The sequence below is a fragment of the Strix aluco genome, chromosome 2, assembly GCF_031877795.1.
Source record: "Strix aluco isolate bStrAlu1 chromosome 2, bStrAlu1.hap1, whole genome shotgun sequence".
Lineage (NCBI taxonomy): Eukaryota > Metazoa > Chordata > Aves > Strigiformes > Strigidae > Strix > Strix aluco.
This window is the reverse complement of record NC_133932.1, coordinates 131,175,719-131,198,560: the sequence shown is the minus strand read 5'-3', so window position 1 is coordinate 131,198,560 and position 22,842 is coordinate 131,175,719. Positions and strand designations below refer to the sequence as shown.

The 22,842-nt window shown below is 38.3% G+C and overlaps 1 protein-coding gene across 5 annotated transcripts in view; it reads left to right on the top strand.

Annotated features, from left to right (window-relative positions):
• The window catches only part of SYTL2 (synaptotagmin like 2), a 64,614-nt gene that overhangs the window by 35,532 nt on the left and 6,240 nt on the right, over positions 1 to 22,842 (top strand). For 2 of the 5 annotated variants that reach the window (XM_074816381.1, XM_074816380.1), the window contains exons 5-16: positions 4,486 to 4,558; positions 5,168 to 5,264; positions 6,290 to 7,171; positions 7,920 to 7,991; positions 13,272 to 13,373; positions 14,321 to 14,374; positions 15,624 to 15,671; positions 16,795 to 16,889; positions 20,299 to 20,418; positions 21,401 to 21,570; positions 22,142 to 22,244; positions 22,660 to 22,830. In XM_074816381.1, the coding sequence (XP_074672482.1) occupies positions 4,486 to 4,558; positions 5,168 to 5,264; positions 6,290 to 7,171; positions 7,920 to 7,991; positions 13,272 to 13,373; positions 14,321 to 14,374; positions 15,624 to 15,671; positions 16,795 to 16,889; positions 20,299 to 20,418; positions 21,401 to 21,570; positions 22,142 to 22,244; positions 22,660 to 22,830 (1,987 nt within the window). Of the gene's footprint in view, positions 1 to 4,485; positions 4,559 to 5,167; positions 5,265 to 6,289; positions 7,172 to 7,919; positions 7,992 to 11,763; positions 11,799 to 13,271; positions 13,374 to 14,320; positions 14,375 to 15,623; positions 15,672 to 16,794; positions 16,890 to 20,298; positions 20,419 to 21,400; positions 21,571 to 22,141; positions 22,245 to 22,659; positions 22,831 to 22,842 lie in introns of those variants that run through there. The other 3 variants (XM_074816382.1, XM_074816383.1, XM_074816385.1) reach the window with 3 other exon arrangements.

Genomic DNA, 22,842 nt, shown 5'->3' with positions numbered 1-22,842 from the left:
AAAAGATGAAGCAAGCAAAATGGCAGGACTATGTGCAATTCAATGCTTATGATTTCAGTATGGGCTTATTTCACTGTGACTGAGCTTAGTTTACACAACGTGTGGGAAATTTGCAGGAGGTGCACTATGTCTTTAAAATACTCCTCTTTTCTATTCTCTTAATACTGGACTTCGAAAGAAACTGGCCTGACATGGCTGTGGGCTTGTCTCTAAGGGCAGCAACTGATCAGGAATTGAGTAGAAACACAATTCTGGGAAAGCAATAACCCCACCAGTTGGGTGGGAAGGGAAAACCTAGACACCACAAACATTTAATTTGGCTGTTAGGATAGCAGAGCCAGGACGAATTAATTGACTCTTCCTGTTGCAATGCAGTAGTCTCAACATGGCTAGAATTAAGAGGATGAGACAGAGTATCATTCTGGAGTTTAGGACTGCACCAAGTGAGTTCACAGCTTCTAGTGCCCAAATGCTACATGTGGTTCAAGCATTGGACTTTTAAAAAATTTTAAAGTGCTGCTTTCAGGGTAGGTTTGTGGGAGTTGTGGATTTTAGGGTTTTGGGTTTTTTTTTTTTCCCCCTTCTCTAAGAGTGGGCTTCAGGCCAGCACTGGCTGGCAGGCTTTGCATAAACTGAACAACTGCTAACCTGAGGATTGGGACCAGAAGATATGTGATAAAAAATTACCCAGACTTTTTTTTTTTGTTCTGGATCCTACTCTTAAACCAAACCAATTCTTACTGAATGTGAAGAAAGTTCAGTTCTGGTAGATCTGTTTGTAAACTGCTCAGGATCGAATCCAGCCCTGGGGCCAGTTCAACTGCTGTTGAGTTAGGATCCTGCTATATTAGGTGGGACAGAAATCAGCCCACAACTATATTCTTAAAATTACCATAGTGATCTTCATCCCCACACCCCAAACACCTAAATTTAGTAATGAAGCTATGATTTTTTTTCTTGGGCATTTTATCACTGTGGTACTTTCCTTGCATACCAGAGTCTTTACAAGCCAGGTGTGTGAAGTGTCTTTGAAGGTGTAACCTTGCACAGAGCAAGTTTTCCTAGGGTGACTCAGACTGTCAATATTACCTCTGTTCAGTGATATCATCTATCTATATGCTGAATCTCAAAAAAAGGACAGTGTTAAAGGGGTTTTACCTTTCAAATTAAAATTTGTAGGTTGTTTTCTTCCCTAGGCTAGAAGATATTCTTAGCCTACTTTGAACAGGTGACAATTGTGGGTTCTAGAGTTCTGCAAGGTGAAAAATTTGCACAAAAGGCCTAATTCCTAAAATCCATGTAGTTTTGCTGGAATGATAGGGGTGCTGGGATACCTAGATAAGGACACTTTTATGGAGTGCCATTAAATTGCACTAGCTTTACTCGCACCAGATTCTCTACTGTTCAGGATGAGCCCAGGAAGGCTTTTTTTTTTTTATGGGAGGCTATTTCTGAGTAGACTGTATTGACAATGCCTGCAAATCTATAACCCCTTTCTCCGTCTTTGCTCCTGCCTTTGCCTTGTTGCCTCTTGGTTGCTGTCCAGTGCTGTCCAGTCTGTGTGGAGTTTGGGCCTTCACTGTGGTTCTCAGCTCTTTGTTTTGCTGAATTGCAATGCAGGAATTTTTTAATCAGGGTGTATTTATCAGTTTGGCTTCATACACTCTCTTAGATTAGCCTTGTGAATGCAGCATATCTGGGAACTGATTGTTCCCAGATTGTTTGCCATCTGTATGGGTTGAGGGTAAACTTGTATTTTCAGACCATTTGTTGTGAAATTTACAGGATCCTGGGTGTGGTTTTCTTTTCTCTACCTTGTTTTCTTTAGAGCAAGGTTTTCAGTATGTAATGCCAAATGAACAACTCTTTAATTTTTCTGTGGTAAATCTGAAGCAGCATTGCATTAAAATACTGTGGGATTGTGTGTGTGTGTTCAATGAGACTTAAAGTTACCTGCCTGCCTGTAAAAACTGCAGACCAAAGAATGTCTTACCAGTTTCTTGCAGCCCAGTGTACATAACAGTATTTTCTTCATTTTACATGAGCGAAGGCTTGAAGCATTCATGACCTAGACCTTAAAAAAAAAAAAAAAAACCCCAAAAAAAACCCAAAACAAACCAACCAAGATCATGTTTGTCTTGTTGGGTAGTAGATGGTGTAGATGAGACACAAAGTACAGGAGCACACAGGTGCTCTTAAAAACAAAACCAAACTCTAGTGCTTTATAAAAGCAAGAACACAAAGTCTAGTTCATCAGAACAAAGTTTCTTTAAATACATGTATTTTCAGACTAAAAAAAAAAGAAGTATTAGAACTAAGGTTAAAAACTAATGTGGAATGCTATTTTTTGAAAAGAAAAGTTGCAGTACTGAGATCTTTGGGAACTATATTTTTTTTTTTTCTTATTTAGGATCAGAGAAGAATAAAAAGAACAATAATAATCTGTTATATATACGTGGTGTGTACATATAAGAGGCTGCTGCAGTTAGTGCTGAAATGAGAACAGTTTACTTTTTTTCACCCATGCCATAGTTTCCATTACCAGATCAGCTCATACCTTAAATTTGTATCACTATGCGTGGTGGTATATTTCTTAAAGGTAGTGTTAAACCAAAAGAGTGAGGAAGAGATACAGAAGTTTATAGCTGAGATTACAACTGGTATTTTTTTTCCTAGCCTTATGTTCAGGCTGCTTGTTACTGTGTCATCTTCTCCATAATGATTGATGTTTTCCCATTTGTAAAATGGAAGTGATGTCACTTCTCACACACACTTAGCAGTCCAGAGGCCAGTAGCCTTTCAAGTGTGGCTCCCAGACATTTTTTTTCTAAACTTTGAGGTTAACTGTACTGCACCCTGGAGAAGATGGGAAAGTTCTTTCCTCATCAGGGCAGACTGTTGCCAGTTACCCGACTGGAGAGATCTTTGTCCATGTGAGGAGGCAGCTCCTGTTTGAACCTGACCCTTGATGAGAGCTGGGAGCTGTTATCTTGTCCTGAGGTACCACATCTGTCCTCAAAAGCACTGTCTTGTGGCTCTGCTGCTTACCAATCAATATCTGAAAGCCTTTTCACCCATACCAGTGATCACGACCAAAGAAATACTCAGTATTGGAATCTCCTTGTACATCTATAATGGAAAAAACACAGGAGTTGTTTTTCTTCCTAGCATGAGGCGCTGTTTCCTACCTTGAGAATATTCATTTTTCCTGCCTTGTACTGTTTCCCCCATTCCCAAAATCATAAACACATAAGTTGGTTTAATGACAGCATTTTCTAGATAAAGTTAAGATACTGAATGATGTTGTTCTATAAAGATCATATTTAAATCCACATCGAACTTCCATCTTCAGAAAACAAATGCTTTTTCATATCTGAGATGTTTAGATAAACTCAAATTGTAATAATCTATTTTGGAAATGGTTTTGGAAAAAAACCCTTGCATCGTTCTGCAAATAGATGAAAGATTTCTTGATATAAAGTAGGAGCTGTCTCTTCTAGCTGTTTTAATTTCTCCTTATTTGGGCTATAATTAGTCAGGATCACAAGTAATAACTTCACTTATGCTATCAAACAACAGATTTTATGGATCTTAATTGGAAGAGTAGCTTATAAGCTGTACCTCTGAGGGAATGTGTTGTCATCTGTGGCGTGTCATGTATTTGCCATAGTGCTGATAGGGCTCCTCTGATTTTTCTTACTCAGAGTTTGCAAAACTCTATTTTTATCAGATTTTGGCACTTTCTTCCACTTTGATTTCAGTCCTAGAAGTATAAATGTAGGGCAAGGATGGAGATGACAACACCGATATTGTCTGGAGAGCGGCTATATTACATAAAGCTTGCTTAAAAATCTAAAAGATATAAAAAAATTATTTCTGTCACACCAAGAAGAAGTTGTATTGAATTCTTTAACATGCAAAGAAATTTTTGTAAGGAAACAAAGCAGCAAGAATATTCCCTTGCTATGGAAAGGAGAAGGCTTGTTTCTAAATGAAACCTCATCGTCCTCTACAACTACCTGAAGGGAGGTTGCAGAGAGCTGGGGATGAACCTCTTGAACCAAGTAATAAGTGATAGGACAAGAGGGAATGGCCTCAAGTTGCGCCAGGGAAGGTTTAGACTGGATATTAGGAAGCATTTCTTTACAGAACGGGTTGTTAGGCGTTGGAATGGGCTGCCCAGGGAGGTGGTGGAGTCCCCATCCCTGGAGGTGTTCAAGAGGCGGGTTGACATAGCACTTAGGGATATGGTGTAGTTGGGAACTGTCAATGTTGGGTTAACGGTTGGACTAGATGATCTTCAAGGTCCTTTCCAACCTAGATGATTCTGTGTGATAAATCTGATGGGAACAGGCTAAATAGAAAGCTTTAGGTGCCAAGAGGTTATATGTGAGTATATATAAATGAATGTTTGTTTTGCTTTTTCAAAAAGGCTTAAAGTAATGTCCTGTTTGCTGAAGTTTGTTATATGCTTTTTCTTTGCAGTTCTAAAACAATAACCTCTGTGTTAGACAAACCAGAGGAAAGATCTATGAAGGCGGCAATCTCACAAGTAAAGGTATGGCTGGTATTAAATATAGCAGAAGCTATCTTTTACATTTTGTGTGTTTCTTTGCTTCGGTGGTAAAGACAATTAAAGATTTGAGGAAGAAAGATAATAAGGTGGAAAACAAATGAGTATTGTTTTTGTTTGTTTGTTTTAGAGGGAGACAATGGAAACCACTCAAAGTTCAGCACCGAAGTGCTGTTATGGCTATACTCAGTGGCTGTCTGTGCTTGACATTATTTCTAACCACTGAAAAGAATTGTCCTGCTGTGTTTCAATATCTCTGAAGTCACAGAACTAGAGATATTTAATTAGAGATATTAACTAGAAATTATTTAACTTGCAACAACTGGGGATTTTCAGGTGTCTTTAAGTGGTGGCTTATCTCTGCTGTTGGTGACTTCAAAAAGAACAAGATGAGGCTATCACTAGCACTTCTGATAGTTCCCTGGTTCATATTGTTTAGGTTTTTTTGTCATGTATCCAGTTTGAGGCATGCTTTCAGACTCTTTGCTGACAGGGGAGTGAGGCAGAGGAAATCACTGCACTTTTCGTTTATTTTGTCAAGACTGTACTGATGCAACAATTTGACTGCAACTATAATGTTCGTTCCTTTTTTAGCAAAGGAGAAATCCATTTAATACCACTGCACCAGGTGATAACTTGAACAGCGGGGAATCAGAAAACAGACCAGCCACTCTGCCTCAGCTATCAAAGGGTAAATATACTTATTTAGCATATGACTGTGAATTTCTTGGTGGCTTATATGGAAATTACTTTTACTTTCATTGCTTCTTTTGTAAGATATCAAAACCTGTTTTATCTTAACTACTTGGACCTATCAGCTAGTTCATTTCAAACCCCATGTTTTGGAAATGACTGTTTACATGAGTAAGTGGGTTTTGCTTCCTTTGTTTTACTCACAGTTCCAGTCAGTATTAAGCACTCCATCTGAGAGGGCTGTTTGTCCTGAATTGCATTTAAGAGAACAGAGAAACTTCCTTGAATTTGGCATAGCTGCCTTTATGACCTTCCAGTCTTTACTGCTATTGGCTCAACAGAAGAAACCTAACTCTTTGATCTTTATTATTTTCCTTTGTTTTCTCAGTCCTGTTTATTTTCAAATCCTCCCTTTCCTGCAGTATTCTCCGCAAGCAAGTAGATGAGTGGTGATATATCACAATACAGGCATTTGAAGTTGTAATTTGCAGGTTTATATGTGGAAATTACTCTCCTGTCTCTGTCATAAAGCTTGCCAACAGGAAAAAGGAAGACTTGCGCATTAGGAATAAAAAAAAATTTATCTCCCTACCAGGAGATCACTTCTGAATTTTACCTTGTTCCGTATGAACATGGAAATAGCCTGATTCAATTTCTGTAGGTTGCTGTTGATGTTCTGAACCTGAAGAAGCATATGCATATTCTAAAGCTGCCTTTCCCTGCAGACTTTGTCCCTTGCAGGAATAATGCTGATCAAAAATTTGTTGTGCTCTCTATCTTTGGAATCATCAAATAGTTAATATTTCTAGAATAAGAAATAACTGCAGGATTTACATCTGCTAAAACATCCTATTACATACAAATGAAATCAATACCAGTGTTGAATTTCTGCATGTCTTTTACTGCAGATGTTTTCAATAAACCGGTATAATCACTACATTCTAGATCTGCACTGTCATACCCCTCTGTTTATGCAGATGAATGTCATGTAAACTCATGATTTATTCTCTATATGTCTTACAGAAATTTTGTCACTCTCAGAAGAGAGCCAACCTAAACCAAACTTACAAAATGATGAAACAGAGAAACATAAGAAGCCTTCTGTAGAACCTCCTGATGAATCACAGAAGGGACTAGTTAAGCGTCCTGTCCCAAAAGCTAGAAAATTAATTCATAAAGCAACAGGTCCTGTGTCACAAAGAGAAGATTTTGTTCCAAAACCAGCCAAACAGACTGAGAGGATTAATGGCATTGGTACACTGCCCAGGGGCATTCTGAAGCGCAGTTCAAGTTCAAGTTCCACTGACTCAGAAGTTCGTGTTAGTCAGATGTTAGATGTTCCAAAAAAGAATGGTCTTCCTACTGCAACTATTTTTGAAGGAGAAGCTGAGAAGAACTCTCTTATGGAAGAAGCGGGAGACTCCACAGAAATTTCACTAGAAAAACTAAAACAAGTGAGGTTCTCATCTAGCACAGGTAAAGGAGAACCTCTGCAAAGCCCACAGCTACACCGTGGTAGAGAAACAGGAGAGTTTGATTTGTTAGAATCTGATGAAATAAAGAGTAGTGGAAGCAATGCTATTAGATCAGATTCATTGGGGAATAAGCAAATTCCTGCTGCAAAACCTTTGGGAACCTATTCATCAGCTTTACAAGTAAAAACAAAAGATGGCTTACGAGAAGATACATCAGCATCTGGCCCTTGTGACACTAATAGGTCAGCCTTCCTGGGTAATGAAGCCTCGCAGACAAAGACGGTTACTCCTAAGAAACTTGAAAGTCTGCAGAAAACCTCCAGCAATATCCTGCCAAATGGCAATAACGAACTGAGTGTTGATGAGACACATGAAAATAAATCCAACCAGATCTTGAGCCATGAATCAAAGTCACACAAAAACTTTACTGGTAAGAGACTAATAGGAGTGAAGAACAGAATGCAATAGCATATGGCACGTATTCATTAATGTTTAAATCACTTGTATCTGAGAATTGACAACTAGGAAACAGAAATAGTAGGAATGTGCTACATACTGCAGAATTAAATTCTAAATCACCTTTTTGTATTTTAATGCTCTAATGTAGTCCAGTATTTTTTAGATTATCTTCTATTGGTATTCTTAAGAATTAACAATCAGATCAGAGCCTGCATAGGCACCTTTATTGTGGATGATGAAGGTGAAGTGATGGCATTTGGATAAAATACCTGTCATAAGGCCGGGTAGATCTGTCTGCATGGGAACTGAAGAAATTTTGGTGTACTGCTGTTGACTGTCTGTGGTAGTAATCCAGTTGTGACTTGGCGATTTGCTCATGAGACTAAACACAAGTATTCTGAGTTGTTCCCCCTGCTGCCTTCCTCCCCCCACCCCCCCTTCAATGTAGCCATTTCCTTTAGAATGGGGATAACCAATCTTATCTGCTTGCACCCTCGAAAGTAATATGATTAATCTTCCGGTAGGATATATCAATGCAGGAATTTTACTTTTTACTCCATTGCCTGCAGTATGGTTCTTTCCAAAAATAAAAGGACAGAGAACTCTTTTTCTCTGCTAACAGTTAAAAAAAATAATCTGAGAGATTTTTCAAGATAGATCAAACATTTATAGAATTGTGTGACTGATTCCTAACTCTGTTAAGTTTGTTTACCTTATAGATAAACATCAGCTTTCTGCTAAGACAGAAGCACATGAGGTGTCAAATACCAATTCTACAAGTCTTCAACAAGGTAAGCCTGATCTTGTTGAGGAGCAAGATGCTAAAACCACTTTCAAGCCTGACAAACATGCTGATGAACTCAAAGTGGCTGATGAATCTGTATCAAAAATTTTAAATTGGTTGGAAAGAAGTTCTGGTACTGAAGATAGGAAACATGTATCAGCCAGATCCCAAGGCAGGGAACCCAAAGAGGAAGTGGACTTCTCATCCAGAACAGCAGTTCTTCCTCCAGAACACAGTGGGCCTAGCATGGATGGAAAAACAAAAGTTACAGAAGAGTTACTGTTTGGAAAGATTAAACAACAGAATAGTATTTCATCTGCATCACTTATTTCAGAAGATACACAGCTGATAAAAGAGAGGATGAAACCTAAGAAAGGGGAAGAGAATGAGAAGCAAAATGGCAAATTCCTAACTGAATTTGAATGTACAAGAGATGAAGAAAGAGAACATGGTCAAGAAATCAAGCAACAAAATAAAAAATCAAATTTCTTGGAACATCAAGAACACAAGCTACCAGCTCAGAAATGTGAATCAGAGAGGGCAATACGAGAAAAAAGAAGAATAAAGGAGATCAGAGCATTCTGGGAGAGGGATAAAACTATCCTCAGTCATGGGGAGAAAGAAGTTAATATCAATACTAATGCATCAGGTGGTGGTGCATTGAAAGGTCTCAGAGAAAGTGACAAAATAAACCCAACTGCAGTATACCTACCTAATGGATTGGATGATCAAAGCAAGAATATGTTAAGAAGTGCTAAACTAAGTTGTGCAAGCCAGACTTCAAGAAATGAACATCAGAACTCTTTTGAGTTTGGACCAGGCCACACGGTTGAAAAAACAGAAAGAAGATTTCCATCTGATGAAGTTCATGAATCCACAGAATTGCCAAAAGCCAGTAACTTGGAGTCAAGAGTTGGTGCCAATTCAACTTCCATAGAAAGTGAAGACAAAGATGAGAAAGAAACACTTAAAGAAAAAGCTGCTGCTTGTTCCCAACAGAAGCCCCACTTCCAGGTTTTGTCTTTAAAAGAAAAAATGAATGAAAAGTCCAAGAATCAAATTTCAGATCCTTCACAGTTCCAGAGTTTGAGAAACTTCTGGGATACTGGAGTTAAATTACAGAATAGCATTGATAGGGGAGATGTTTCTTTGCCAAACAATACTAGTTCAATAACCTATGAAAGAAAATCAAAGGAAGATAAAAAGGGCAGAGAGAACGTGAGCAAGCAAGAGTTAATTCAACAACAAACCCAAACATCTGAGAGAAAAAACACACAGAAATTAGATTCTGTGGTATGTGAAGTGTTTCTAGGATCACCTACGCTGGAAGGTCTGAATGTGACACACACAAAAAATATAGACTCTGTCCAGCTGGACAGAAAACCAGTTATCTCAAAACTCCAGGAAAAGATGGGTCTTCCAGAGCAAGAAGTTAAAGAATGTATAGAAAAAGGTATTGTTTCATCAAAAGAACATCATGTTTCCTTGCATTTGCTCCAATCACCCAGTGATAAAGATGTTTTAAAGGAGACAGCAGTAGATGATTGGCAATGTTTACCTATAGAAAAAGTGGAGAACAAGACTACTCCATTAGATGTCAGTCTCCCTAAAGAGGAAGCTGCAGAGACTGTGGATAAGGTTGTTCAACCTAAGGCTGGGCTTGATGCATTCAAATTAGGCCTAAAGAAGTTAGAAAAGGAAGCCTCTGAGTTGTCATCTAATTTGAACCTAAAAGAAAACATTTTGAAAGAGACAACTTTTCACTTAAATCAGTGCAGGGTTTTTGAAAGAACAGTAGAACAGAGCCATGACACTTCTTCTGCTGATCAACAAAAAGAAATAAGTAAAAGCTTAGGGAAAATGTATGTGCCATCAATAGATGAGCATGAAAACAAAAAAGGGCCCAGGAAACTGTTTAGGGAATTTGAACCTTTCTGTCTACAACGTCAGGCAGCAGACAATGATGATACTCTTGAGGGTTCTCAGAGGCCTCAAGCTGGTTTTCAGAACCTGTTCAGGGAAACCTTTGCATCTCAACCTTCTGAGTATAGGAGGGTGGGAATGAAAACATCAAATGACACAAATAGTTTATCACAAACTAATTGCAGCATAGAACTGACATGCCAGGAAGATACTGGTCAGCCTGAAGAGGTCAATGAGATCATAGAAAAGTCTCTTGCCCCATCCAAGGTCAGTGGCTTGAGATCTGCTTTAGAGAAGCTGCTGGAGGAAGTCTCTGAAATGCCACCTCCTAAACCAAAACGTGCCATTAGCACGGTACCAAGGCCTGCTCAGATGGAAGTTAAAAGCACAACCTATGAACACGATGGAGACTTGCCACAGGAAATCAGTGAGACTATAGAAAAGTCTGTTGCCCCATCCAAGGTCAGTGATTTGAGTTCTGCTTTAGAGAAACTGCTGAAGGAAGTCTCTGAAACGCCACCACCTAAACCAAAACGTGCCATTAGCACGGTACCAAGGCCTGCTGAGATGGAAGTTAAAAGCACAACCTATGAACACGATGGAGACTTGCCGCAAGAAATCAGTGAGACTATAGAAAAGTCTGTTGCTCCATCCAAGGTCAGTGATTTGAGTTCTGCTTTGGAGAAGCTGCTGGAGGAGGCCTCAGAAATGTCACCGCCTAAACCAAAGCGTGCTGACAGCACAGTGTGGAGGCCTGCTGAGGTGGAAGCTAAAAGCATGACCTGTGAGCATGATAGAGAGTTGCTGCAGGAAATCAGTGAGACCATAGAAAAGTCTGTTGCTCCATCCAAGGTCAGTGATTTGAGTTCTGCTTTAGAGAAGCTGCTGGAGGAGGCCTCAGAAACGTTACCGCCTAAACCAAAGTGTGCTGACAGCACAGTATGGAGGCCTGCTGAGGTGGAAGTTAAAAGCATGACCTGTGAGCATGATGGAGAGTTGCCTCAGGAAGTCAGTGAGACCATAGAAAGATCTGCAGTGTCCAAGGCTGAATATAAAGTATTTGATGTTAATTTGCAGAAGCTACAGAAGGAGGTTTCTGAAACACCAGCTTCTGTGCTGGAAAATACGGATAAGAAAATGCAAGGTAAAATAGGGACTAGTCAAAGTGTACATGCTCCACATCAACAAGAGAGAGATCGTCCTCAGGAGATACAAGAAATAATAGAAAAAACTTCTGTTGCAAAATTCAGTGAATTCAGTAGCTCTTCAGAAAAGCTTCTTCAAGAAGCATCTGAAGCTTCATCTCCAAAATCCAAAGAGTTACATAAACACGAGAAGTTTGGGGATCATACATTTCCATCACAAAAAGATACTTTATTTGTGACAATGTCACAGCCATATGATGCTTTACGTAGCTATCATACACAGATGAAAATATCTATCAAAAGGGGAGCTCCAGAACAAAATATCAAAGCCTCAGTAAATGATCTTGCAGTAAGTGAAACTAAAGCTTCTGATCTTCCTAAAAGAAATGGAGCTATTAATAAAAAAGAAAAGAGAAACTTGGCTCCCGCTGATCATCTTCCCTTGGAAGGAGAGACCAGCATGACTGCAATCAAGCCATTCAAGATAAATGAAAAAGGAAGGGGAGATGAAAGCACATCCTTGGATGCCTCTGAAAATAATTCGGAATTTAAAGCACTGTTGAAATTCAGAAGAACAAGCACACAACTTAAAGATGAGAGCAACTTCCCCCAGCCAGAAGGAGCTCAACTCTACCTAATGTCTCAGCATGAGGATAATGATGAAGAGGAAGGGGATGGCTCAAATTTGGGATCCAAGTTTTCAGATGAAAACTCTGAGTCCCACTTTGGAACCAGAAGCTCAATCCGTGAGCCGTTTGATTGCTAAAATTCATGGTGATGGGTTGTTAAACATGGCTACAATTTTTTTGGTAGCCAAGTTGAAATATATTAACCAAAAGTCTGTGTGATACTTATTTCTTAATTGGATGCTTTGGATATTTGTTTGGGAAGGATCAGAAGAACTAATTAAGTCCTTTAATTGGAAAGTGTTTGACAAACATGTACTACATTTGGGTAAGCCTCTTCGGTAAGGGGAGTTTAGCAGCATGAATCAATCACATCAGTCTTCATGATTTACCCTTTTCTTCCTCCCCCATGACAGCTCCTTCAAATTAATAACATTGTAACACTTGAAATCTGGTATTTCTTTTAAATATCCTGGATTAAAAAAGGGGAAAAAAAAATATCAGTGGCTGACTGAGTTCATTCTTTAGTTTGACCAGCTAGTCTTCAAAGGTAAATACTTATCAGTGGAATGGCTAGATATAAAGACAATACCAGTACTTGGTGCTATTTTGTTTAGCATTGCTGCCTGTTGCACTTGAAAGTGGCCATATAAATGAAGTGGTCTGTTTGCTGGGATTCTTATCAATTGGTTGAATGACAGCTCTAGTCAATGTATAGAATGTGATCGTCATTGAAGAGCTTAAGATAGAGGAGATAATTTAACCTTTTTAATCTGTTCCTGAGAGACTAGGAGTGTTTTCTTTATCTGGAATATCCGATTAATTTGTGTAGTTTCCAGGGCCTGCCAATTTACTCTTGAGCCTATTTTGAAAGTGAGATTCCAATAGAAGTCAGTGAAAACTCAAATGAGAAAAAATGAAACATAATTTGTTTTTACCCATAATTACAGGCAGCAACACCGTAAGGCCTGGTTAGTTGGCTGATGGGGAAGAAAGCGCAATAGGGAGGAGAGAGGGTCTTAAAGTTTTTTGAAAGAACTAGGTTTGTGTTGATTCTGCCTTTGGAGACAACTGCATAATTTCAGGGATCCAAATATCTCCACCGTTGGGGTTTTTTTTGTGGCTGTTGCACAAGTATTGAAACAAAACTTCTTTCACTGGGGAGAAAATATAATGGACAAATTTACAGTGAGGAAAAAACTAAAGCTATTAACTTTTTTTGTGCTGATTCATAACAAGATAGTTACAAAATGGCTAAAGTCTGTGTTTACCCTATAATTGTTTAAGAACAATAATTGCCATAATTGCCTGAAACCCACTTATTAGTCAGTACAGCCAGAGGTACCTACACAAGGCAAATCAACCAACCTGCCTCTCTCTACTGATGGTTGAGAGAATTTAGAGAAAGCAAATGGACACTTAAAATTAGACAATTCTTTTGTCTGGGACTTATTTTGTATCTTCATTGAATATTCACTGTCTTTGTTAACAGTCAAAAGAGATTCTCATGGGAAATCCATGGTTGTTCTTTAGTGACTTGCTTAAAAAGGCATGTCTGTGTGTGCAGTGTTCATGTGTTTTGTCTCGTAACAGGTTCAGAAGAAGAATTAAACCCTGTTTTGATGGCTTTGAAAAGGAGTGCAGATAGGAAAATGCCTTCCAAAAGTCTAGAGGACATTCCATCAGCCACCTCAAGTGAGCACAAAGCTTGTGTGTGTCTCCCATGACCCTCAGTTTGGCTTAAATGTGTTCATGCTGGTCTTCCATACAGCTTTGTCAAGTAGTGGTTTTGTCTGTCTTTCTCAAAAAGCTGTATGGAGCTTGTATTGTAGAACTGAGTTCTTTTCTCGTACAGTTTAGTTTTCAGTTCTTTTGTGTTAATTTTGAAGCAACACTGGACTAGGAAGGAGACATCTTCCAAAAATGCACTGTGTTCATCAGTGATGAACTGTTTCTTGGATAGTGAAGGTATTGGCAACTACCCAAACCAGTAATGAGCAGCAGCTGCCACTGTCTCCTGGCTGCTTGCTTGGGTCTAATTAGTAAACAGTAGAATTATGAAAAAATCATCTTAGTTTAGTAGTTTTACCTGTGTGCTCTAGCAGTTAATATACCAAACTTACTTGAAGAGAATACAGTGAGACAAGATTGTACTTAAGATTCATTCCTGACTTCTCTCTGTAGCCTCCTAGGATTATTTTTTTCATTTTTATTCCTGTCTCCCTTCACCCTGCCCCCGACTGTTTTCCTGCTGATCTCATGTCTAACAGGGAAGACATAAACTGAACTTCTGTTTGTAAACTGAAGTGTGGAGGTGTAGATTTTGAAATATGTTGGCTATTGTTGGCAAATATTTCTAATACTACTTATGCTATTGCTTGCTTCTAGTTTCTAGGTATGCACTAACATGGTTGCAGCAGCACACTTGATAGAAACTGTGTCAACACGAGTCCGCTGCTTGGATGTAGGCTTGAAGTAGTGTGTGACATAGAAAGCATCTCTTGAATTTAACCATTCTAATGGCTCTGTTGGTTTGGGCTTTTTTGTCCTCATTACTCTTAATTCAGTGATTACCACTGCCATCCATTTTATCATACTGAACAGCAAAATTTCTAACTATGTGTTACTTTTTTCCTGCACAGATAAAGGAAAAATAAATAATCCAAAGGAAGAATTAGCTCTTAGTGCTGAAGATGGTAAATATCTTTTGTGTCTGCATGGAAGTTTATTGTTTTCTCAATGGCTTCTCTTTGCTAGTGAAGGATTTTTTTAAAACCAAGAATTGTATTGCACTTTTAGATTTGATTAACTTCAGCATGACTGAAATGCTTTTGTAGAGTTTTACTGTATTTTATTCTTAAGGAATATACTTACGTTATGTCCTGCTATATCTGCAGAAACTCTGTGCCACCTACCAGTGTATTACTTTGGCTGTTGGTCATTCAGCCTATGAAACAGTTACTAAAGTCATTGAGAGCTTTGAACATTAGCTCAGTTGAAAGACTTGGCCTAAGTAAATATTGAATTTGTCTGTTCCTCTGTTGCATTATAAGATGCAAGATGGCTTTTGCTAGTGTAAAACACCCTTCAGAATACATCAGTTGAAAAGGAACCTCTCTTACAATCTCTATCTCAATCCAGCAAAGTAGAATTACTCTAAGCAATACATGAACTGCCAGATCAGTTACTGATGATATAGCATCAGTCCATTAGTGCATTACAGATGCCTTACTGTTAAATTTTTCTATATACCTTTCGAAATTCCAAATCTAACCAAAATAAAAAGCAAGCCTACTCCAAGAATAGGTCAAGATGAACACAATAGAAAACCATCAAATAACACTGAATATGGTGGAATATAACACAGAACTCTCTACTGCATTGAAGCACTACAGTTTTAAAAAAATTGTTGTGCACAGATGCATTTATTGTCATGTTTTAAATGCTTTAAAGCATTTTGCTTGTTAGTGGCCTACAGTATAAATAGGATGATTGTAGCATAATAGGATGCATGCAGTGTCCAGTAAATTAACAAGACTTAAGTACTGCACTGCACTTTACTTTCACATGGAGGCCCCTACTGAAAGCATGTTTTACATTCAATATGGAATGTATCTGAAAAGGGTGGTGGGGGTTTTCAATTAAATTTATTGAGTGAACTTTTGAAAAAATGACACACACAGCCAAACTGATAGCTGCACAGACAGAATGAGGCAAGCTCTCTTGGAAATACTATTCATCTTTTTGCTGTGCTTAGCTTGTACACTCATGTTACCTTTGTTATGATCCAGCTCCTCAAAGGAGAACAGTGATGCAAAACACAGAAACATATGGGGCCTGGGGAAGTAAAAAAACTTCCCACATATAAAATATGTTGATACTATTTATAACATTGCAAAGCTGTTTGTGCTGCTGAATGACTGTTGTCAATACTGCACTGAGCAGGTCCGAAAGCTGATCAGCATCGAGAGGGGAATGAAAATGCAGCAGGAAGTGAGTAATAGGATTCTTCCAGCAAACAATGGAGAGACTTCTCCACTTATGTTTAAACTAATACATTAAAAATCCTTTTTTATTTAACAACTAATAAGTTATACATCTGGACTAGATACTTGCTCAGTGGGGAAACTGCATCTAACTGCATACTGATCATAACTGATATGTTGAGCGCTGTTTGAGCTTCAACAGCAAAAGCTTAACTCATGCCTTGCAAACAATCCCATCATGTGTGCAGCATTTCATTTTAGGCAATAGATGCCCCTGTAGCTGGCTGTTTGTTGCCAAATAATTCTCTGTCATACAATATTCAGTATTGGTGCATTTTACAATGTGTATTGAGTCCAAAGATACAGAGCTTTAGTGCATTATTAAATATAAGTGGGGTTAGAGCATGGAAAATTGAGACTTGTGGGCTTCCTGCAAACTGGATTTTTTGCAAGGCTGGCTTGTGCAATTAAGCTCTGTACAGTGAAAGAGCATAGAAGTTGACTTCAGTAGAGGTATACAAAAGTTGAAGAGATGGGCTGCAAAGAAGTGCATCATTAATGATATGCATCTTATAATTAACTAAGAATAGTTGAAACTTCCTTGTTCTGGTCTAAGAATTGCTTGATTTACACAAATGTTTCTATTGCAATTAATTAGACTGAGTAAATAAAAGAACAAGGTTTGGCTTGTACACTGACTTCTTACCAAGAACCTTATGATGACTTTAATGCCAATGATGGTATGGTTAGTGCATGAGTGCACTTAGCCTTGTTCTAGGAAGAAAATCTGGAAGGTAAACTGAAAATGTTTTCTTCATTATATTTGATCAGAATTTGCCTGCAGCACCCAGGCTTGTACATCATGTCAAGCAATGTAAACATTTCTGCTCCTGCCAGACAAAGTTCTTTGGTCAGTGTTAAGGAGATGTCAAAGTAGATTATCCTTCCTAATGATAGCTTCTCTGAGTCCTGGGCAGGGTGGGGGGGGGAAAATCTTGTATCCAAGTTGTAAACTGGTTGTGCATGTGCATGTATTTCATCTGAAGTTGTTTAACTGTGTCCTGTTACGGAATCTCACTGTTTTGATGTACAAACATATTTTTGAAGCCTTTTGAATTGCTGCTCTTCAGTTTCCACAGTGCCTTCACAGCCTGATAAGCTATTTTCCAATCCTGAAAAACTCAAAGGACTGAGCAAGTCAGTACCATCATTCCTACAGGAAGAGGTAAGTTCCATCTCTGAAATATTGTAACTAAAACTTTTGGTTACTGTGGCATTTTGCATTTGTCAAGTAGTGCCTTCCAGGGTCTGCCAAGCTAGTTGACTGTTGGACCATGGCATGGAGTTGAGCTTGTGGTGTAACAATCGAAGATGACCCCAAACAACCTGTGTCTAACCTTTCCGAAGCTTTAGTCCAGTAACTAGAGGTTGATTCTTACTGTATAGCTCAACATACAGAGCATGTTTTATCTAGGAGATTGAAGCATAGTGAATGTTTGCTGTGTATTCCCAAAGGCAATCTCTATCCTTAAACGAACAGATCTCTTTTTGTCTTCAGAACATCCGTATGTGCATATATTTATTTTCTTCAGAGCCTAAAATCTAAAATAAGCATGTAAAACTATAAGAAAGTCACCATCTGGTAACCCTTCTCAGAGGGGTATTAGCTTGGTGTTCTGCTTAGGGATGTAGGTTCAGGAACTGAGCTGTTAATTCTGCGTGAATGAAATTTCAGAATTTCCAACAACATACTGTGCCTGTAATAACAATAGACTGTAAGACTATTTTTATTGTTGTTATCATCATGGTGTGGGCCTCAGAATAAGCTCTGAGGCTGTATTAAAAAGAGGTAGCTCCATTGGTCACAGGGAACAGGAAGCTTTAGAGAATAGGAAATACCTTGTCATTGTTGAACTTGGATATCCAACACCATAGATATTTTTTTTCATTTCTTCCTGAGTGCCATATTATGAATGTGAATGCCAAACTCCCCCTCCCACAAGCTGTTAGCAAATGGTGGTAGAAACGCCTGAGTCCTGTCAAATGAAGGATGTGTATTAGTGGACACAGACTTAAATGCGACATGGGAATTTGGGGCATAAATATCACAAAAATACCTGTGTCTGTGCTCTAAAATGAGGAGCTGCTGCTTACCCCAGCCCTTATCACTGTAAGTGCAGCATAAGCATCAGTATTTTTGATTATTTTTCTAAAACACATGTCTAAAAGTACAGAAGGGCCCGAATCAGGAATATGCTGTGCCCTGTCTTAGCCTATGCCCTACTAAAGTCTGAAATAAGCAAAATGTGGTGATACAGGTTTGACTAATCTTACCTTAAGTGCAGAACTTAAAACCATTCAGTGTCTATGAATTATACCTCTAACTAAAGATTCTCTAAAACTTCACTATCCTAATGTCCCTTCTGAGAAGAATGCAGAGGAAAGTTTTCTGTTAGTGTTGCACCATGGACAGATGAAAACATTAGTATCTCAAAGTATTAGAGGTGGGATACTCATTTCAGACTTGTTTGGTATCTGGGCACCTAAAAACAACCAGTTGCAGCCTCTGTAAGAAGCCAATTAAAAAGCTTACTCATGTGGGCTTTGAATGAACGAGTCTCACAAATACTTGAAAGTCCAAGGACTATATGTAATCAGTCTGGTCATGTAGAAGGGGTTTGGGGGTGGTTCATATTGATACTATAAGAAATTTTCAGCACCCAAGTCTGTTTATTCTACCCCCAAAATTTATTTTAAAAATTGTGATTAGTCTCAATACTGTTTTGAGTTATGAAGCTCACAGCACAGGTTTTATTACAAGACATATGCATATATAAAAAATAGTGTATATCTATAAAAATAGCATGTATGTATACCATGGGCTTGTTCTGCCTTGGAGTTTATCATCACTGCAGTACCATCTGGCCAATACAAAGCATGAAACTAATGAATGGATAACATAAATCTGGTAGAAATAACAGGTAGAAATAAGCATTGTAGACACCATGTAGTCATGATAGTATTAACACTTATTTCTATGTGCTACTTCAGTTCTGGAATTAAAAATACTGAATTCTGATAATAACAGACTTTCTAATTAAAGAAGAAATACAAAGAAATATATCTTAAAGTACCAGTGTCTTTTCCTTCTGCTTAAAAGAGATAACAGCCTAAAAATTTAAGGGTTCTCTACTTGTAAATAGTAACAATATCCTTATTTAATATTTGGAATTAACTTTAAAAAAAAATTGTATGTGTACTGTGTTCTGGAGGCATGCAGTCACCCAGTGCTTAATTCCTTGTCTCTGAACTTCCAGACATTCCACAAACCTCCACAAGAAGAGCTTTGATTGTTCCCAGTCAGAGAGCAGGCTTTACGTAAATTTAAGAACAGGGTTGAAAGTCAGCAGAACTGGGTTCAATCCTGTACCTCTCCTGCTGATCCGCTGTGCGGACAGCAGTTAAAATGGTCTTATGGAAGCCATGTATCCTTCCTCTATAAGAGGGCTTAGGATATTCCTGTCTTTCAAAGAGTTCATGTAACAGGACTGATTATCCACACTGCTTAACTGTTCCTTCACTCCCTGGATTTATTTTAGACAGTCCCAAACAGTGCTCTCCGAAACAACTTTTCTCTTAAGGAGCCTTGCCTTAGGTAGGGTGGACATTAGTCAGTCCTTACCTTTGGCCTCTGAACTGGGGAACAATCCTGGCCTGCTTTTACTCAGCAATATAGACAGCCCGAGAAGCTACAATCAATGGATCTTTATAAAGACTTACTCAGAATGCTTACATGCTAGGTATTTATTTCTGTAAATATTAATTTTCTTAATGTGTATAGAAGTTGTTGTTTACTAATCTTGCATCTGTTAGTAGAAGATCTGTGACAGCAGTTCAAAACTGTATAAAGGAGCGGGGGGAGCCTTGTAAATTGTTCGTGGGTGGAACATAACAGGGAGAGAACATGTTCTGTAACAGCTTGCAGAGGAAGATGCCAAGGCACACGTGGGAACAGTGATAGCATTGAGACAGAACGGGGTTGTAAACACATAACCTGATGATGACCAAGTCAACCAAAACTGCAGTTCCCTGATGGAAAAGCAGGGCCCTGCTTGCCTTCATGTAAGAAAGGCTTTTTGTAAAAGCCATTCACTTGCATCCAGTGCTGTTCCACTGTGCATGTTACCTTCCAGCTACCTGCCTTCAAGGTAGAGGGCACAGAATTGATAGGATTTTCTATATAACAGAAACGGACTGGTAAGAGACCTGAGCATTATCACTTGAATATGTTTATGCGTAGGGTAGTGAAGTAGGGAAATTGAGTTTAATTGCCCCAGTAAAGTTAACTTTGTTTTCATTGCTATTTAAGATTTAAAAACCAAAAAACAAACCCAGTTCCATTACTGCTTTAGAAAAATTTCAGTGTAGGTTTTCCATCAGAAAAATTCCCTTTCAACTTTTTAACTGCATGACCTAATTCAAGAAATATTAATTACTCGTGTTGCACTACAAGGAGATTTAAATTCAGGTTTTCACTGAGTCTCAATCTACATTAAAATTGTTTGCTTTTTTTTAAATGTTCCTTGTGATTATAAAGAACCTACACAGACTTTCTTTCTGTGATGTTTTTGTAGAGTGATGACAGAGAGACAGATACAGCATCAGAAAGCAGTTATTCCCTTGGCAGAATCAAGAAGAGTCCCAGCTCTCTAACCAATCTTAGCGGCTCTTCTGGCATGGCCTCCTTATCCTCTGTATGTAAACCAAAGCCTTGTTGTAATGGCACTTTGCTTTTGCTAATCTCTTCAGTATTGTTTTGTCTCCCTTCTTATTCCTTTTGCCTTTCTTCCCTTGGCATCTGTCTCCTTCCTTCCCTCTCTGTTACGTGAACCCTTGCATGGAATTGCCTAAACCAAATAAAATCTGTTTCACTTTTTTTTTTGTTTTCTAGTAATATATCGGAGCCTGTTCAGGACTCCAGTGTGCAGCATACTCTATAAACACTGAACAGAGAGATGGCTTTCACCCTAAGAGCTTACATTTGTAGCTGAAAGTGAGGGATAATTTATATAGAACAAACATTTAGAAAAGGAGAAAGTGGGGAGAAATAAGTGAAAACAAGAGACAGTATTGGTATGTGGTGTATGTAATTAAATCAGTGAACCAGCTAACCAAAAGTCAAGACTTTATGGGGAGAAGTAGAATTTCGGGGAAGGATATTGAGATTAAAAAATTGTACATCCTTCTCTTTCTATATAAGTAGCGTTTAATTTTCAGTGTTTTATTTAGGTACAGAATTCAGCCATATAGACTTTATCACTAATCATTTTGTCGGTATTTTCAGAAGGCCTGTTGTCCTAAACCCTTAGGCTCTGCTTTCTGCAAGGACAATCAGCTGAAGAGATATATAAGTAATACTTCAAGGGTCTGATTACAGGCAATCTCCAATCTACAGTATCCTATCACTTTATTTCTTCGATCTCAATGCAATAAACACATTCAAATTTTTTTTTGTAGAAAACTTGGCCTAACACCTTTGATTTACAAATAACTTTCTTCTGTTAATCTGCCTGCTAAGAAGCTTGTATAACAGTGTCCATTACATTTTGTTATTACATCTAAAGGGACACGGTTGATTCCTTTACTGTCTGAATTCTAAGCATAGCTTCTACCCTAATCTTGAAGTATCTGGGAAATTCAATGCCTGGAAAATTTTTCTCCTCTTGTATGATACAGGTGAGCGGAAGTCTAATGAGCATCTATAGCGCAGACTTTGGCAATGTGGATGTGAAGGGGAACATTCAGTTTGCTATTGATTATGTAGAACAGCTGAACGAGCTCCACATTTTTATTTGCCAGTGTAAAGACTTGGCAGTGGCAGATGTTAAGCGACAGCGTTCAGACCCGTAAGTACAGAGAATATATTTTATTTCTTAATGGAAGTTTTTCTTTTAATGTGAAAATGAAAACCGATGTTTTTTTCCAATCTCTATAACCCATTAAATAGAAGAAGAGGCTATAAAATGCCTTACGTGGCTTTCCACTCTGAACTGAATATAGAATTGCCACTGTAAATTGTACATATATTAACATGGGAAGCTCAAACTTTTAAGAATATGAAATTCTCTTTTAAAATTCAACTTTCCAGATGCTAAATCCTGCTTTAAGTTTTCAGTAGGATTAGAGCCTGTAATTATGATATCTAGGCATACTATAGTTAAATATTCTGTGTCTGTCTGTTTTGAGGAGACATTTCAACAGATTTTGCCCTGGTAGAAGGAAGTTAATGTCCCATTTTGGAAACTATTGTTGTAGTTCACCACTGCTGTTCCATTTCTTACATGTAACAAGCTGACCAACATAATGGCTAGTTAAGTGGATTTCTTTTACTTTATAAGGAAATACCTGTGTATTTTGGAAAGGGAAGTTGGAAAGAGTGGGGGTTTTGTTCTTCTAACAAGCCTGTCTAAATTTTAGGTATGTAAAGACCTACCTGCTTCCAGAGAAGTACAAGCTGGGCAAACGGAAGACTTCTGTCAAAAAGAAAACCTTTAATCCAGTCTATAATGAAATACTGCGGGTATTTATCAAACTATTACTAGATACGAAATACTGCATGCATACATGAAGTATGAGGAACCTTAACTTCTACGCACAGGTCTAGCTGCTCTCAGAGACAGTAGGATGAGATGGATTGGTCTGTAGAAGTACCCATGTCCTTCCATGGACAGGTTAACTCTCCAGTATACTCTGGATACGGCATTGAGAACACTGGTTGTTGTATACTTCTTGCAAACAAGCACAAGCTAAATATGAGTGTAAGATGCTTGAAATAAGAAATAAAACATGACGAGTTTTGTTCTGAAATGGAAGAAGTGAACAGTTACAGATGTATAAACCCAGACATGTTTTTTTCTAACCTTGTCACTTTCAGACACAGCATTGACAAAAATCCAGTTTGTTTTATTTTTTTCCTCATTTCTTCCTCCTGGCAGTATAAAATTGAGAAGGATCTCCTAAAGAACCAAAGCCTTAATATCTCTGTCTGGCATAATGATACCTTCGGGAGGAATAGCTTCCTTGGTGAAGTGGAGCTGGATTTAGGAACTTGGGACTGGAATGATAAATCCAACAAGCAGATCAACTGGTTTCCACTCAAGCCAAGGGTAGGTTACTAA